The 14,693-nt window shown below is 55.8% G+C and overlaps 1 protein-coding gene across 4 annotated transcripts in view; it reads left to right on the top strand.

Annotated features, from left to right (window-relative positions):
• The window catches only part of ITGB4 (integrin subunit beta 4), a 31,909-nt gene that overhangs the window by 10,536 nt on the left and 6,680 nt on the right, over positions 1–14,693 (top strand). For 2 of the 4 annotated variants that reach the window (XM_068151516.1, XM_068151515.1), the window contains 24 exons: positions 33–109; positions 492–703; positions 948–1,051; positions 1,222–1,320; positions 1,981–2,107; positions 2,247–2,366; positions 2,848–2,954; positions 3,282–3,315; positions 3,754–3,942; positions 4,506–4,609; positions 5,049–5,107; positions 5,735–5,758; positions 5,914–6,062; positions 6,146–6,325; positions 6,897–7,045; positions 7,446–7,650; positions 8,745–8,896; positions 9,243–9,423; positions 9,623–9,760; positions 10,298–10,480; positions 10,685–10,816; positions 11,813–12,013; positions 12,891–13,052; positions 13,837–14,010. In XM_068151516.1, the coding sequence (XP_068007617.1) occupies positions 33–109; positions 492–703; positions 948–1,051; positions 1,222–1,320; positions 1,981–2,107; positions 2,247–2,366; positions 2,848–2,954; positions 3,282–3,315; positions 3,754–3,942; positions 4,506–4,609; positions 5,049–5,107; positions 5,735–5,758; positions 5,914–6,062; positions 6,146–6,325; positions 6,897–7,045; positions 7,446–7,650; positions 8,745–8,896; positions 9,243–9,423; positions 9,623–9,760; positions 10,298–10,480; positions 10,685–10,816; positions 11,813–12,013; positions 12,891–13,052; positions 13,837–14,010 (3,262 nt within the window). The remainder of the gene's footprint in view (positions 1–32; positions 110–491; positions 704–947; positions 1,052–1,221; positions 1,321–1,980; positions 2,108–2,246; positions 2,367–2,847; positions 2,955–3,281; positions 3,316–3,753; positions 3,943–4,505; positions 4,610–5,048; positions 5,108–5,734; positions 5,759–5,913; positions 6,063–6,145; positions 6,326–6,896; positions 7,046–7,445; positions 7,651–8,744; positions 8,897–9,242; positions 9,424–9,622; positions 9,761–10,297; positions 10,481–10,684; positions 10,817–11,812; positions 12,014–12,890; positions 13,053–13,836; positions 14,011–14,693) is intronic. The other 2 variants (XM_068151518.1, XM_068151517.1) reach the window with 2 other exon arrangements.

Raw genomic sequence — 14,693 nt, 5'->3', positions numbered from 1 at the left:
GAGCCCATTCAGCAGTGCCTCTTCTCTTACAGCAACAGGAGTTTAGCTCACCCAAGTGCAGCTTCCATGGGGACTTCGCTTGTGGACAGTGCATCTGCCACCCAGGCTGGTAAGAACTTGGTCCAGCTCCATACCTCTTTCAGGGTCTGGGGACCTACAAGCGACACACAGAATCAGAGTGTTAGGGGCTGGAAGGGACCTTGAGAGATCATCCAGTCCAAGCCCCTGCCAGAGCAGGATCACCTAGACCAGGTCACACAGGAACACATCCAGGCAGGTCTTGAATATCTTGAGAGAGAGACTCCACGACCCCCCTGGGTAGCCTGCTTCAGTGTTCTGTCACCCTCACAGTGAAATAATTCTTCCTCCTGTTTCCATGGAGCTTCCTATGCCTCAACTTCCACCCACTGCCCCCTGTCCTGTCATTGGGCACCGTGCCCAGGACCTGCGCTCTGCTCCTGCTTCTCTCAGCACCATCTCCTCCCTGCCAGGCGAGGGGACACGTGTGACTGCTCCCCGGCGTCATCCCCTAACCACGAAGCCTGCACCCGGCCCGGGGACTCGGAGCCGTGCTCGGGGCGAGGCGAGTGCCTGTGCGGGAAGTGCCAGTGCTATGCCGAGGGCCTGACCCAGCGCTTCGACGGCGCCTTCTGCCAGTACGACGTCCTGCAGTGCCCGCGCACCTCCGGCTTCCTCTGCAACGGTGAGGCCAGCCCCAGCCCAGGGCTCTACCGTCCCCTGCTCTGGCGTGGTGGCACTGGCATCGGGGGTGCTGAGCCATCGCTGATGGGCGCTGGGGACTCTGTGCTCGCGAATGTGCTGGGAGCAGCCCGTGGAGCCTGTTTGCAGCCCCTTTGCACCCCAAAGCCGGCGGCGTGACAGCAGGCGGGGCCAGGGCAGCGGCGTGGCGCTCTGGGCGCCAGGTGATTCCTCGTCTTGTGTCACAGATCGCGGTCGCTGCTCCAAAGGTGCCTGCGTGTGCCAGAGTGGCTGGGAGGGTCCGGGCTGTGAGTGTCCCACCAGCAATGACACCTGCATCGACAGCCGGGGGGTAGGTCCTGCCCTGCCTGAGCAAGGGACAGCCAGACCCAGCAGGGCTGCAGCAAACTGTCCTGGTGCCCGAAGCTCAGGGGCACCAGGGGCTGGCAGCTCTCTGGGTGGCAGTGGCACTGTGTGCCTGTGGTTGCTCTCAGACGCCGGCTGTCACCTCTTCCCTGCCAGGGCATTTGCAATAACCACGGGAGGTGTGAATGTGGCAGATGCATCTGTGACAAGTCTTCACTCTACACCAGCTCCACCTGCGAGATCAGCTACTCCCTGGTGAGGCTCAGCCTGGGCTCCCTCCGAGTTTATCACTTCTCCTTCCCACACAGTCTCCAGGGCAGGGCAGCAGAGCAGAGATGAAGGCACAGCTCAGTCAGGAGCAAAATGCTGAGAAAGGGTTGGTTTTGTGTCCTGCCTTCAGTGGCCAGGAAGGGTCTGGTATGGGAGCTGCTCTGCAGCCCTGGGCTTTCCTTGCCCTCCGCTTCACCAGCAGAATGTCCATCTGTGTTTATCTGCACACTGCTGTGCAGAGCTTTGAGGCTCCATTCCTGACCTGTTCTCATTCTCCTCTAGACTGGAAAAACACATTTCACGGTCAGTTTCCCCTTGACAAACATGGGATAACCCCACGCTGGGAATGGAGAAAGCTGTCTTGGTCCCATTTTGAAAAGGCCACCTAAAACCTTTGGAGGAGGTCCACTCACTGCCCAGCTGCAGGCTGGGGGTATAAACGATTTTGCAGCTGGCTGGGCTGGGCTCTTGTGTTTGTCAGTCCTTCCTTGGACGCCTGTCCTTGGTGTTTCCTCTTTCTGACCTCACTGGGGCACCAGGGTGAGGACACATCATCGCCTCTCCAGCTGTGCCTCTTGGAGGTGATGCCCTTCCTCGCTCCCTGGGGGCTGTCTCCTGACCATCCTTCCTTGCCTCTGTGCCCAGGGCTTCCAAGCCATGTGCGAGAGCATCCGGGACTGTGTTCGCTGCCAGGCCTGGGGAACAGGCAGCGCAAAAGGGAACTGTGACACCTGCCAGCTCCAGATCCAGATGGTGGAGGAGCTAAAGAAAGGTACCAGAAGAAGCAGAGCTGGGTGCAGATAAGTGTAGTGTGGCTCCTGCGGGCCCTGTCCCTTGTGTGCGCATGTGAGGCTGCTCCTCAAGCTTTCCTGGTCCTGATGACTTTCCAACCATGCCCCCTCCCTCTGCAGAGGAGGCCAGTGAGTACTGCTCCTTCCAGGATGAGGATGATGACTGCACCTACCACTACACCCTGGAGGGAGACCCCAGCGTCCAGCCCAACACCACTGTCCGTGTGCAGAAGAAAAAGGGTGAGCAGGGTCCTGTCAGGAGGGGCTGCCCAGCCTGGGGTCTGCATGAGCAGTGATCTGCTCCACAGTGCCTCTCATGTCCACTTTGTCCCTTGGCTCTGTCCCATGGCAAGGTCAGCTGTGGGCAGTACCTCCCTTGCCCACTTTTCTGTGTGACAGGGTGGGCAACGTTGGCTGTCACATGAACTGCAAGGAGTGGAGGGTAGTACCTTTAGGGACTGATGGCTTCTCACTGCCACCATGGGCAGGGATTGATGTGAGGTGTGGAATAGCGCCTTGGGATGCTGGATGGGAGCAGAGAGGTGGGACAGTGCTCCCTGAACAGCACTTTTCATTGTGAGAACCGAGAGAAAAGTTCTCAGGGCTAACTGCACTGCTTTATCCTTCAAAGAGCTGTGATGCAGCCTTTCCCCCTGTCCTTGTCTCCCCACTCCCTCCCTTCACACCCCATGCCCGGGAGTGACACTGTTGTCACTTGCAGAGTGTCCACCGGGGAGCTTCCTCTGGCTCATCCCACTGCTCATCTTCCTCATCCTACTCCTGGGGCTACTGCTGCTGCTCTGCTGGAAGTTCTGTGCCTGCTGCAAGGTGAGTGCCTCAGCCAGCTGTCCCAGTCCTGGGAGAGGACCTGATAAAAACCCAAAATATGACACATTTCCAGAACCCAGACAGCCTTCAGCATGGTCAGACTGGCAAGGGCTGGCTCTCAGCAGTATCCAGCACCTCTGCTGTTGCCCACATAAGCTACTGTAGGCTTGCCCCCACTGAAGGGATGTGAGACTAGAACCAGCTTCCAGAGCCCCTTCCATCCACTGCCCACCCATCCCTGCTGGTGTGATTCCTTCCAGCTGGAGAGGTGAAGAGTTTTTGCCCTTGGCTTCCAAATGATGGTGTCTTTGGCCGTTTGTTTTCTAGGCTTGCCTGGCCCTGCTCCCCTGCTGCGCACGAGGTACTGGCCCCTTGGACCGGAGGGAGAGGGATCTGTGGGGTTCACTGCCTCCTGGGTTGGGGGGAGCATGCTGGGATAAGTATCTCCATCCTCCTCTCTGAGCTGGGGAGGTGTATCAGGAGAAAAGCTCCTAGCAGAGAACCTGAGTCAGGGAGCCCTTGAGCTGCTGCTCCACTGCTCTTCCCTGCCCCACATCCTGCTGTGTCCTTCTGTCCTGCTGCTGGCTCTCCCCTGACCAGTGTCTCTTTGTAATGCCTAGCTGGTGCCATGTGCTTTTGTCACTCATGACAAACCTTGCTCTCTCCGCTGTGTTCCTGACATCCCAATACCTTTAGTGTGGTGGAAGCCCTAAATATTCCCTAGAACAAAGCATTGGGAAGCTGCTGGCTGGCATTAACCTCATCTGCCCAGACTCTGACCCTGCTCTTGGCTCTGCAGGTCGCACTGTTAGTTTCAAGGAGGACCACTACATGCTTCGTCACAGCCTCATGTCCTCTGACCACCTGGACACCCCCATGGTCCGCAGCGGGTCCCTCAAGGGTCGGGACACAGTCCGCTGGAAGATAAACAACAACGTCCACAAGCAGGGCCTCAGCTCCCTTGCTGCCACCAGCCCCAAAGACCTCAGTGAGTGCCACATCTGAGGAGTGGGGCATAGAGGATCTCAGGGTGTTAGGGGTTGGAAGGGACCTCCAAAGGTCATTGAGTCAAGATGCTGTGGGTGCTATAAAAGACTCAAACCCTTGGTGGTGGCCACAGTTCCAGCAGCCATGGTGTTACTTCCAAGCTCAAGTGCAATGGAGGTTTTTCCTTTGCTTCCATCCTGGGGGAAGCTGAGCAGAACATTCCTGAGTCCTGCTCTGTAGCAGGGCAGGTGGCAGCCTTGCAGACCTCCTAACAACCTGTGTGGTGGATGTGCCCTTAGTTCAGTGGGCCAGCCTGGATTTAATTGTCTCATCAGTCCAGAGGCACCACTGGACCTTGTTCCCTTTGCTGGATCTGGTAGAGGGCTTCCCAGTTAGCCTTCCAGTTCTCAGAGGGTTTTCTCTGCTGGTGCTATGGGATTCAGGTGCTAGGGACACAGGATCTGGACACCGAGCAACACACGTGCCCCCATGCTTCCTGCTTTTGGCTGGGTTATTTCTCTGGCCAAGAAGGAAGGAGCTTGACTCGGGGATTCCTCTTTGCAGTTCCCTACGGGCTGTCCCTGAGGCTGACTCGGCTCTTCACGCAGAACCTGATGAAACCGGACACCCGCGAGTGCGAGCAGCTCCGCAAGGAAGTGGAGGAGAACGTAGGAGCCTGAGGGGGTCTTGGGGTGGGACAGGGAGACAGCCACGCTGTGGGGGGGTCTGCAATGCTGGGGAGGGGGGAGAGTCCCTTCCCTGTGGGCATAGGCAGCTGTCAGAAGGAAGGAGCAATTTTTCCTCCTGAATGCAAGCAGAAGTGTTAAGATCACAGCTGTGAGAATGATCCAAGGGTCACACTGGTGAGATTGGAGGTTTGCTTCGGGGCACGTGGTCTGAAGCTCCTATTTGGCTTCAGTTCGCAGCCTCTTGTCGTGTCCTAGGGAGAAACCAGGCATTGGTCCCTGCCTGGTGTGGCAGGGTGAGGTGAGAGGCCCTGGGGGTGGGTAGAGGGCTCTTGTGTTTGCTGGCAGCAGTGTCTGCTGCCTGAACGCACCCCTGTTTGGCAAGGGATGTGTTGTCAAAGTCCTTTCTTGCTCCTTGTAGCTGAATGAGGTTTTCAAGCACATCCCTGGCTGCCACAAGCTCCAGCAGACCAAGTTTAGGTGAGTCACTGTAGGAGAGACCTCCTGCAAGGCAGGGTTCCCCCAGGGCTCTGTTGATGAGGGAACAGAAGGCTGGGCTGTGAAATCTGGGACGCCAGGAGGGAGTGTGATCTGTGATCCACCCTTGGCACAAGCACAAGCCTGGTGAGGTGCTTCATTCCCCCAGGCTGCAAAGCAGAGCCCATCCAGCTGTACAGGTGCTCTTAGCTGCATCTAGCTTTGGACCTGAGACTCCTACAGGCAGCCACAACTCCTGGTCTCGCGATGCTCAATGGGAAAATTCCCACTGACCTCAAAAGTCTCCACCCTGAGCAAAGTCATGAGAGCCTGGTGCAGGATGAGGGAGTCTGGGAGTGCTGGTGCTGAGCAGGGAGTGTTATGCCCTCCCCATGGCTCTGGCCAGATGTGATCTCCCCTGTGGGCACGTTCCTCATTGCATTGGGAAATCCAGGGCTGGAGGGAGTAGCCAGGCAGGAGAGAACATGTGATGGGGCCATAGGCTGTGCCAGGCAATGGGTTGGCACCTGCAGGGCAGCTGCCATGGCTCAGACCTGTGCAGGGCTGTGATTCACACAGAGCTTTGTCTCCCCAAAGCTGTTACTCACTCTGACTTCTTTATTCCCCCAGGTTACAGCCCAATTCTGGGAAAAGGTAGGAGGAACTCGTGCTGCTTCTCCCTCTTTGCAGAGCCATGTGTGGGGTGGCTGAATGCCTCATGCACTCCCTAGCCCCACCAGCAGTGATGTGAGATGAGGCATCCTGAGGGCTTCAGTTCTCAACTGGCTTTCTCTTCCCACTGGTCACAGGCAGGACCACACCATTGTGGACACAGTGCTCACTGCCCCTCGCTCAGCCAAGCCAGAGCTCATCAAAGTGGTGGAGAAGCACGTTTCTCACGAGGCTTTCCATGACTTGAAGGTCTCACCGGGTTACTACACTGTGACCTCAGACCAAGGTAGGGAGCAGAGCCCAGGGCTCCCTCCTGCCTGGGCAGGAGCACAGTTCCCACCTCTCAATCTTGCCCCTTGCTTACACCAGATGCTCATGGGATGGTGGAGTTCCAAGAGGCCGTGGAGCTGGTGGACGTCCGCGTCCCACTCTTCATCAGGGAGGATGATGATGATGAGAAGCAGCTGCAGGTGGAGGCCATTGATGTCCCCACTGGTGTCGCAGAGATTGGACGTAGGCTTGTCAACATCACCATCATCAAAGAACAAGGTGAAGGGCTGCAGCTGTGGCACGAGATGCAGGGCAGTTGTGTTTGAGTGTCCCATGTCCAGGTGGACTCAAGGGGTTCCTCAGCAGGAGCAGCCAACGTATCTGAGCTCCCCCAGACCACAAACCAGGGACTTGCTTGGTGACTCTGACCTTAAGTCACCTGGGTCTAAACTAGAGCATCAATTTTGAAGCATCCAGTGGAGAAGGGTCATTATCCCTGGTGGCAAACATTTGATCATTACAAGTTCAGATGCTACCAATTCCATGGCAGATCCAGGGCTGACCATGAGCTTCTGCTACAGCAGTTCACAGATTGATGGAGTAAAGTAGAGCTTCTCTGTTGTTACGCTGTGCTTGGGGCAGGTGAATGTCCCCACCAGTTTGCTTCTGCTTCCCATCTGGTTGTTCTGAGCAGGGAGCAGGAGCCAAGCGTGGTGAAGTCTCCAGCCCAGGCATTGCTATTTCCTGCATGCATGGTTCACAGCCGTGGGTGATAGGGACTCTCTTCAGGGAGGACACCTGCGTGTTGGTGATGTTGCTCTACACCTTCCTTCTCTCCTGCCCCCTGCAGCCAGCAGCCTCATCACCTTCTTGCAGCCAGCCTATTCCCACAGCCGCTTTGATAAGGTGGCCAAGATCCCAGTGCTCCGGGAGATCATAGACAATGGGAAGTCTCAAGTCACCTACCGCACCCGCGATCTCACCGCCAAGAATGGCAGGGTAAGGCTGGTGCTCCTGGCCCTGGCCACAGGGGGCTGGCAGGGAACCGACCCTGGGGCTGCAGAAGAGCAGATGTTCAGGATCAGAGGGGATGTGGCTTGGGTTCACAGCTGGACTTGATGATCTTGAAGGTCTTTTCCAACCTTAATGATTCTGTGGCTAGGAGATGGGAGATCCAAGGCTTGAGGTTGTTAGCACAAGCACAGACATTCCCTTCCGTCCCTTACTCCCTGTGCCTCAGGGACCCAAGATCCTGCCTGTATCTGAGGCAGAGGGCACCAGCTGCCTCCTGAGCTGTGGGCACTGGGAGGCGAGTGGGGATTCCCTGGAAGGTGGTGAGAAGCTCTCTGGGAGCCTTCCCCTGGATGCTATAATCACACACCTCATCCTTCTCCTCCAGGACTACATCTTCACAGAGGGTGACCTGGTCTTCCAGCCTGGGGAGACCCGAAAGGAGGTGCAGATCCCCTTGCTGGAGCTGACTGAAATAGATACCCTCCTGCACAACTACCAGGTCAAGCAGTTCGCCGTCGACCTGCTCCATCCCAAGCACGGTGCCAAGATCGGCCGTTACCCCCAGACCACAGTCACCATCGCTGACCCAGGTAGGGGCTGGCAACCAGGCAGTGGGGAATGGCTGGGACCTCCACACCCGACCAGCACGCCCCGAGGCGATGTACAGAGCTCAAGCCAGGCTCCTCGCCCAGAAAAAAGAAGTGACGCTGAGGTTCTTCCATCTCCAACTGGTGGATTCGGGCTCCCCTCTAGAGGCGTTGCTGAGTATAGGCAGTGGGTGGGAAGGAGCTGGATGTCCGTCGCAAAAGGAAGGAAGAGGGAATTCTTCTCTCTCGTTCCTTGGGGGTTTGAATAAAAAGCTGTAAAAACAGGGGACAGGCAGGACTGCCCAGAGACGTTGTGGATGTCCCCTCCCTGGAAGTGTCTGCAGTTGGGTTGGATGGGTCTTTGAGCAACCTGACCTAGTGGAAGGTGTCCCTGTCCATGGCAGTGATCTTTAAGGTCCCTTTCAACCCAAACCATTCTATGAATCTATGACTTGCCATGAGCAGTGCCTGGTGGTTCCTGTGGCTGGGCAAGCAAAACTGTGAGGGTGGCCACCGACTAGGTCAGTAACATAAAGGTATTTACCACAGTACTGGGCATGACTGCTGGGGGTACAAGCAAGTTCCTTGTCACAGGACCAGCCACAACTGCTTCAGGGACCAGCACTGGGGCTGGAGAGGCTCCAGAGAGCTCTTAGCTGGACTTCATGGGTTCCAAGGAGGAACAGCAGGGCAACTTGAGGAGATTCTGCCCATGTCCTTCATCTCTCATGGCTGCACAGGGCAGCTGACCAAGCTGCTAAAGTGTTATTAAATACATTCACAGAACCAAAGATTTCCAGTGGCAGCAAGGTGGTCTCTTCACTTCCTCCCACCTGGGCAGCCTGTAAGAAGCAGATGGATGTGCAGAACTTGGGGTGTCTGAGCCGGACTCTCATAGCAGCTTGCTGTGTGGCTTTGGGGGATGTAATCACCAAGTGCCTCGGTTTCCCTTCCTATGATGGGGATCTGCCCCTCAGAAGTGCTTTGAGAGACTCGCTCAGGGTGGGTAGGGCAGGGTTGGCGAGGGGCAAAATTCCCTCTTCATCTTCTGCATGGGACACTAGCACTGATGTGAGCTTCCTTCCTTGTGTCTGCAGAGGTGGTGGATGGTGTCCCCTTGATGAGTCAGGTCTCCCAGTCCCCCAAAGGCCGCCTGAGTGCACCACTGAATCCCAATGCGCACGCTCTTGGCTCCAGGGCAATCCGCTTCAGCTGGTTTCCTCCTCCGGGCAAACCTCTGGGCTACAAGGTAAGGGGTGAGTGGATCCCAGGAGGTGCCATCTGCAGATGTTTCACACAATCAGTTGTGCCAAAGGGATTAGGAGAAGATGCCCAAAGGAGGGAGCAAGTTCACCCCTTCTAGCACCCTCCAGCCTTGAGCAGCCGTTGCTGGGCAGGTGTGGGGTTTGCAGGAACGATTCCTGATGGGTTCATCTCCCTTTCCATCACTTACCATGAAATGCCTGGACTATCCTGGCCTCCCTTTCAGGGAGTTGGTCCAACACCCTGGCTTTCCCTGAGCAGATCTAACAAGAGATGGGGTGATTGATATGGTGAAGACCTGAAGGAATCATGACTTGCTCTTGCTTTGGCAGGTGAAATACTGGATCCAAGGGGACCCTGAGTCAGAAGCCCATCTCATCGATGTCAAATCCCCATCAGCAGAGCTGAGTAACCTTTACCCCTTCTGTGACTATGAGATGCAAGTCTGTGCCTACAACGCCATGGGTGAAGGAGCTTACTCTGACATTGTCCACTGCCAGACCATGGAGGATGGTGAGGGACACTGCACTCTGCTTCTCTTCCTGGGGGAACACCTCGGTGCCTGTGCACCAGGCATATAGTACTGAGCTTCTGAGGACAAGCACTGAGCAGCTCCCACTGTGACTCAGCTGTGATCCAGGTTGCTCTGAGCATCTGTGAGTGCTGGCTCCCAGCTCATGGTAACCTGGAGCCTTTGCTCTTGCCTTCCCAGTCCCCAGCGAGCCTGGTCGCTTGGCTTTCAACGTTGTGTCTTCCACCGTGACGCAGCTGAGCTGGGCTGAGCCTGCAGAAACCAACGGGGAGATCACAGCTTACGAAGTCAGCTATGGACTTGTCAACGAGGACAATGGTAAGGGCTCATTTTCTGACTGGGGCAGTCCAGCCAGCCTGAGGGGCTGCAGCACGTTTTTCACAGGCTGGGCTAGTCCAAAGCAGCAGCAGAGCCAGAACAGCTCTAATGATATTTTGTATCCAAAACTGGGTTCTGGAGGAGCACAGAAGAATCAGCACTGGGGGTTTAATCCTGCAAAGCCCAGAGTGCCCTCAGTTCCCATTCACTTCCATAGTGTGTTGTGCTGGTTTTCATCTTAGATACTTCATTTGTATGTCCAGATCTAGGGCTAGGGTGGCAGGAAGGTGCCATTTGGTGGCAAACAAGCAAAATGAGGCCTCTGCTGTAGGCTGACTTCAGCTTTGAGTATGGGAATTTCCCCAAGACAATGCCACACCTGTCATGAGCAGCCCAAATAGCTCCTGCACCTTGTCCCAGAACCACCCTGTGTCCTGGCACCAAACCTCAGCAAACCTGTTGGCCAAGGATGGGGTGTGTTGGGGTCCTGTGTGTCTCCAGACCTTGTGTGGGAGATAAGCATGCCTGCGTTTGCAGTGCCCATTGGCCCGGTGAAGAAGGTGCTGGTTGAAGACCCCAAGAAGCGCATGGTGCTGATCGAAAACCTGCGGGAGTCCCAGCCCTATCGCTACATGGTGAGGGCCAAAAATGCTGCTGGCTGGGGACCTGAGAGAGAAGCCACCATCAACCTTGCTACGCAGCCCAAGCGCCCCATGTCCAGTGAGTTCCTGCCTAGCTTGGGTGGGGAGCAGGGGGTGCAGGAGCAGCGCTGGGAGGGCCTCCCCATCACCCCAGCGGCTTCTCTGTGTCGTGTTCACTCTGCTCCACCACCTGCCCTGGTGAATGCTGAAGGCTAGCCTGAGCGTGGGACCCCTGTGTGGTTTTGCGCTGCTTGTCTAACAGCACTTTCCACCTCTTCTCCAGTCCCCATCATCCCTGATGTCCCCATCATTGATGCAGAGGGAGGTGAGGACTATGACAGCTACCTGATGTACAGCGCAGATGTGCTTCGCTCTCCGGCTGGCAGCAAGCGTCCCAGCGTCTCTGACGACTCAGGTACGTTACCTGGAGTTTTACAAGGGTCACCTTTAACATCAGTTCTCCTTAACAACAGCTTTCAGCCATGAGCTTCACTGCTCCATACCTCCTCACGGTGATGAGGAGATCCAAGTCATGGAGATGGTGGAGATCAGCCTGTCCAAAGCACAGTAGCTGCAGCCATACGAACTCTTGGCTAGTTGCAGTGTACATAAGATCAGTGTCTCCTTGTCCTGGCCATAAGGCAGAAGGAAATCCCAGCGTGGGGTGGGAGAGGAGCTTTTCATGGCCCTCCCTGCTCCTCTGCCCTTGCTCTTGCCGTTTGGCTGGACCACAAGAGTTATTGTCATCAAACAAGCGCTGGCAAGGCACAGAACTCTGAGTCCTTCAGGTTCTTCGCCAAGCCAACAGGAAGGAACTCTCCAAGGGCTGGGAAGGCACTGGCCTCTCCTCCTCCATCACTTCACTCTCTGAATGAGGTTGGCTCCTTTGTCTTGTACTGGGACAACGAGGAGAAGATGGGCCATAAGTGAAATGAAGTTTGTCAGAAGGATTTTGAGGGTCTTCCCTGGATGGGTTCTCCAGGGCCTGGGATCCAGGGCCCAGTCCACGGTCCTTTCAGAGAGCAAAGTAATGGGAACAGCAAGAGTCCGACCATCTGAGTGTACATCAAGGAAGAAACCTGTCCTGAGCAGAGGACAATTGTCAGACTCTTCGTGACAGGAACAGGCATGTGGTGGGACTTTGATGCTTGCTGGACACAGGGCTGGGAAAGAGCCCTGGGGTTGAGGAAGCCTCATGCACGTCACATTCCCACCATGCTCCATCTACCAGCCACACAGTGGTCGCACCGCCTGAACTCATCAGCCGAGGCTTGGCGAGCCAGGCTGTGACCTGGTGTCCTTCCCACCAGGGCCTGCCCCTTTCTCTCCCCAGCAAGCAACACGAAGGTGGTGGGTAGCCCACTATCCCCTGCAGATCATGCCAACACCAGTGCTTGCCTTGTCCCAAAAGGCTCCAGGTGGAAATATGTACAGCTGCTGGGAGAAGATTTGGATCTTCGTCGCATCACCTGGAGGCTTCCCCCAGAAACCATTCCTCGCCTCTCTGGCAGCAGCCGCTTCTCCTCGGACACCGAGGGCCTCCTCCACGAGGAGGACAGCGACGTGGCCACTGGTAGCCTGAGGAGGAGCAGGACGCCCCGGCCTCAAGCAGGTGAAGGACAACTTTGTTACGGCACCGAGTGTCCTGTCTCGTCCTGCTCTGAGCCGAGGGGCCGGCAGCGGCTGGGGTCTGCCCCAGTACCTGTCCCCTTCCTCCCCTTGTGTGCCCATCCTTGTGTTGGCATCGTGCCCTGTGCGTGTGCTGTGGTCTGCTTCAAAACCTTGTCCTCCTGTGTCTGCTCACAAGAGTGTCAAGGTAACCCCCATCTCGGCACGGACTTGGGAGCCTGCTAGCAAGTTGCATCTGCAAAAGGCTGGAACTTCCAAGCAGGAGCAAACTCAGCTGATACCTGCTAACTGCCACCTCCAAGGGCAGCTCCTCACCTTAATTAAAGTGCCCTGAGCTTCTGGGGCAGATCTGCTGGACTGTTAAACAGAAATCACTCTCTCGTGGGCAGATGATCTCTCCTGGCCTTCTGGGAAGAGGGATGGGGGTTTGTCAAGGACCAGAACAACAGAGCAGTTTGCTTTTCAGATCCAGATGAGACAGGATCCAGAGTAAGATCTGGAGAAACCACCTCCATAAAGGGCTGTTTTCCTTCTTCCACCTTCTGTTTTCTAATGTTGCATCTAAGAAGGAGAACCGCAGTGCAGTGTCCCAGGGAGGCCGAAGTCTGGAGTTACCTTGGGCACTATGAGTGTCTCTGGTCTCGTGTGTAGGGCAAAGTGTCTGTTTTGTTGTTTGTTTCCCCATTGTCATGTTTGGTAGTTGTGGCTTGTTCTAGATGTAGCCCTCCAGAGCAACCTCCCAGAGTGGCTGAAGCAGCCAAAGCAGAGTGGAACACCATGCCTCCTGCTTCCTCCCCGTGGAAAGTGGAGCAGCAGCCCTGCCCACAGCCACACTCCTCACAGTGTGCTCTCTTTCACAGAGCACTTGCTGAACGGCCGGGTGGACTTCTCCTTCCCTGGCAGTGGCAGCAGCACGCTGACCAGGACAGCCAACACCAGCTACCACCACATGCAGCAGGAGCAGAGGGTGATGGGGAGCTCCTCGCTGACGAGGGATTACTCCACAGTGCTGACAGGGCACGGTGAGTACTGTGGCAATGGGACCTGTCCTTCCCTTCCACCCTCATGACTGTCTTCAGACCCATACCCTTCAAGTGCTGTTGGGCTGAGGGCTGTGTTCACAGCTCAGGTGGCCTATGAACCGGGGATCACAGAGTCACAGAAACATTCAGGTTGGAAGAGACCCTCAGGATCACCAAGTGCAACCCTGAACCCTAGAGAGTTCACCCCTAAACCATATCCCCAAGCATCACATCCAAACCACCTTTAAATACATCCAGGGTTGGTGCCTCCACCAACCAGCACATTCCAATCCCTGACCACTCTTGCTGGGAAACCTACACAGTCATAGCTTGAGGCCATGCCCTCTTGTTCTATCACTAATTACCTGTAAGAAGAGATTAGCACCAGCCTCTCACAATGGCCTTTCAAGTAGATGTGGAAGGTCATGTCCTCACCATTCACATGTAGGTTCTTTGCTAAGGCCACCCTGCTCCCAGATCATTTTGGAAAGGGTTCTCATCCCACACGTGCAGAGTGCTTGAGTAAACCTGAAACTACCACAATAGGCTACATCCTTATCCTCTCACCAGGTAGTACTCTGGGAAGAGCACTTCTCCCTTCTTCTTGTTCTGCCTGGCAGCATGGTTGACTTTCAGCTCCATCAGCTGGCACTGACAGAAGGTTATTAGGAGCCTCTTCAAATTTGAGCCTAGAAAGTCACCTCTGCAGGAGCCAGCACCTGGGCTGAACCTGCTCTGAAGTCTCCAATGGTGTTTTTCTCTCTCTCTTGCACTGCTTCTGTAGATTACCAGGGGAGACTCCTCCCTCCCATCCATGAAGATGCTGGGAGGACAATCCCACGGCCTCGGGATGTGGGTTTCAGGAGCAGGGCAAAGGTGAAGGGTTACTACCCCAGCACTGGCTGTCGGGACTCTATAATCATGACTGATGGGTCTGCAGGGACTTGCAAGTACATAGGTACAGCTCTGCCCAGTGTCTCCTCCCAGCCATGCATCCCATCACCAGCCGCCCATGAGCCACTGCTCACTGCCATCCACTGTTTGCCCTCTCCATGGCTTGCTGTGTGCCACACTGATCTTCCTCCTGACCCAGCCTGTGCCTCCATCACACCACTTTTCCATTTGCAGGTGACTTCAGCTGTGTTTCAACCCACCTAGGCTGATTAACACCTACCACCACTGACACCGTGCTCTAACGAGATGATCAGCGTATCATCCTCATCCTCTTCATCCCTAACATGCTGCTTGTTCTCAGTCTTACCCCACAGGTCTTTGGAGGACACTTGGGGAGAACGTGTGCTCCATGAGAGATGTCCCTCTGCAAGTTCCTTGGCCAAAGTGAAAGGCTTCAGTCCCAAAGAGTCACCTGGGAAGCTGCTGTGCTCACCATGAGCCTTGTGTCCCAGCAGGCTGAGCTGAGGGGGAGCCAGAGCACCCAGTCCCAGCTGCCCCCATACCCTTGAACAGTCCCTGGAGGTGCTGAGATGCTTTAGCTATAGACTAGGTCCAGTCTTAGCTACACCTGAAGATGGTGAAGCTCCTGGCAGACCAGACAGGGTGCATCAGCAAGGATCACACACAGCACCTTGGTCCCTGCTTTAATCTCTCTGATACGGGGGCACAAAGCTTACTTTGACTTGT

This window comes from Melanerpes formicivorus, unplaced genomic scaffold (genome assembly GCF_026170545.1).
Source record: "Melanerpes formicivorus ecotype bairdi unplaced genomic scaffold, bMelFor1.0.p_v2 SCAF_21, whole genome shotgun sequence".
Classification (NCBI taxonomy): domain Eukaryota; kingdom Metazoa; phylum Chordata; class Aves; order Piciformes; family Picidae; genus Melanerpes; species Melanerpes formicivorus.
This window is presented reverse-complemented; position numbering and strand designations above follow the sequence as displayed.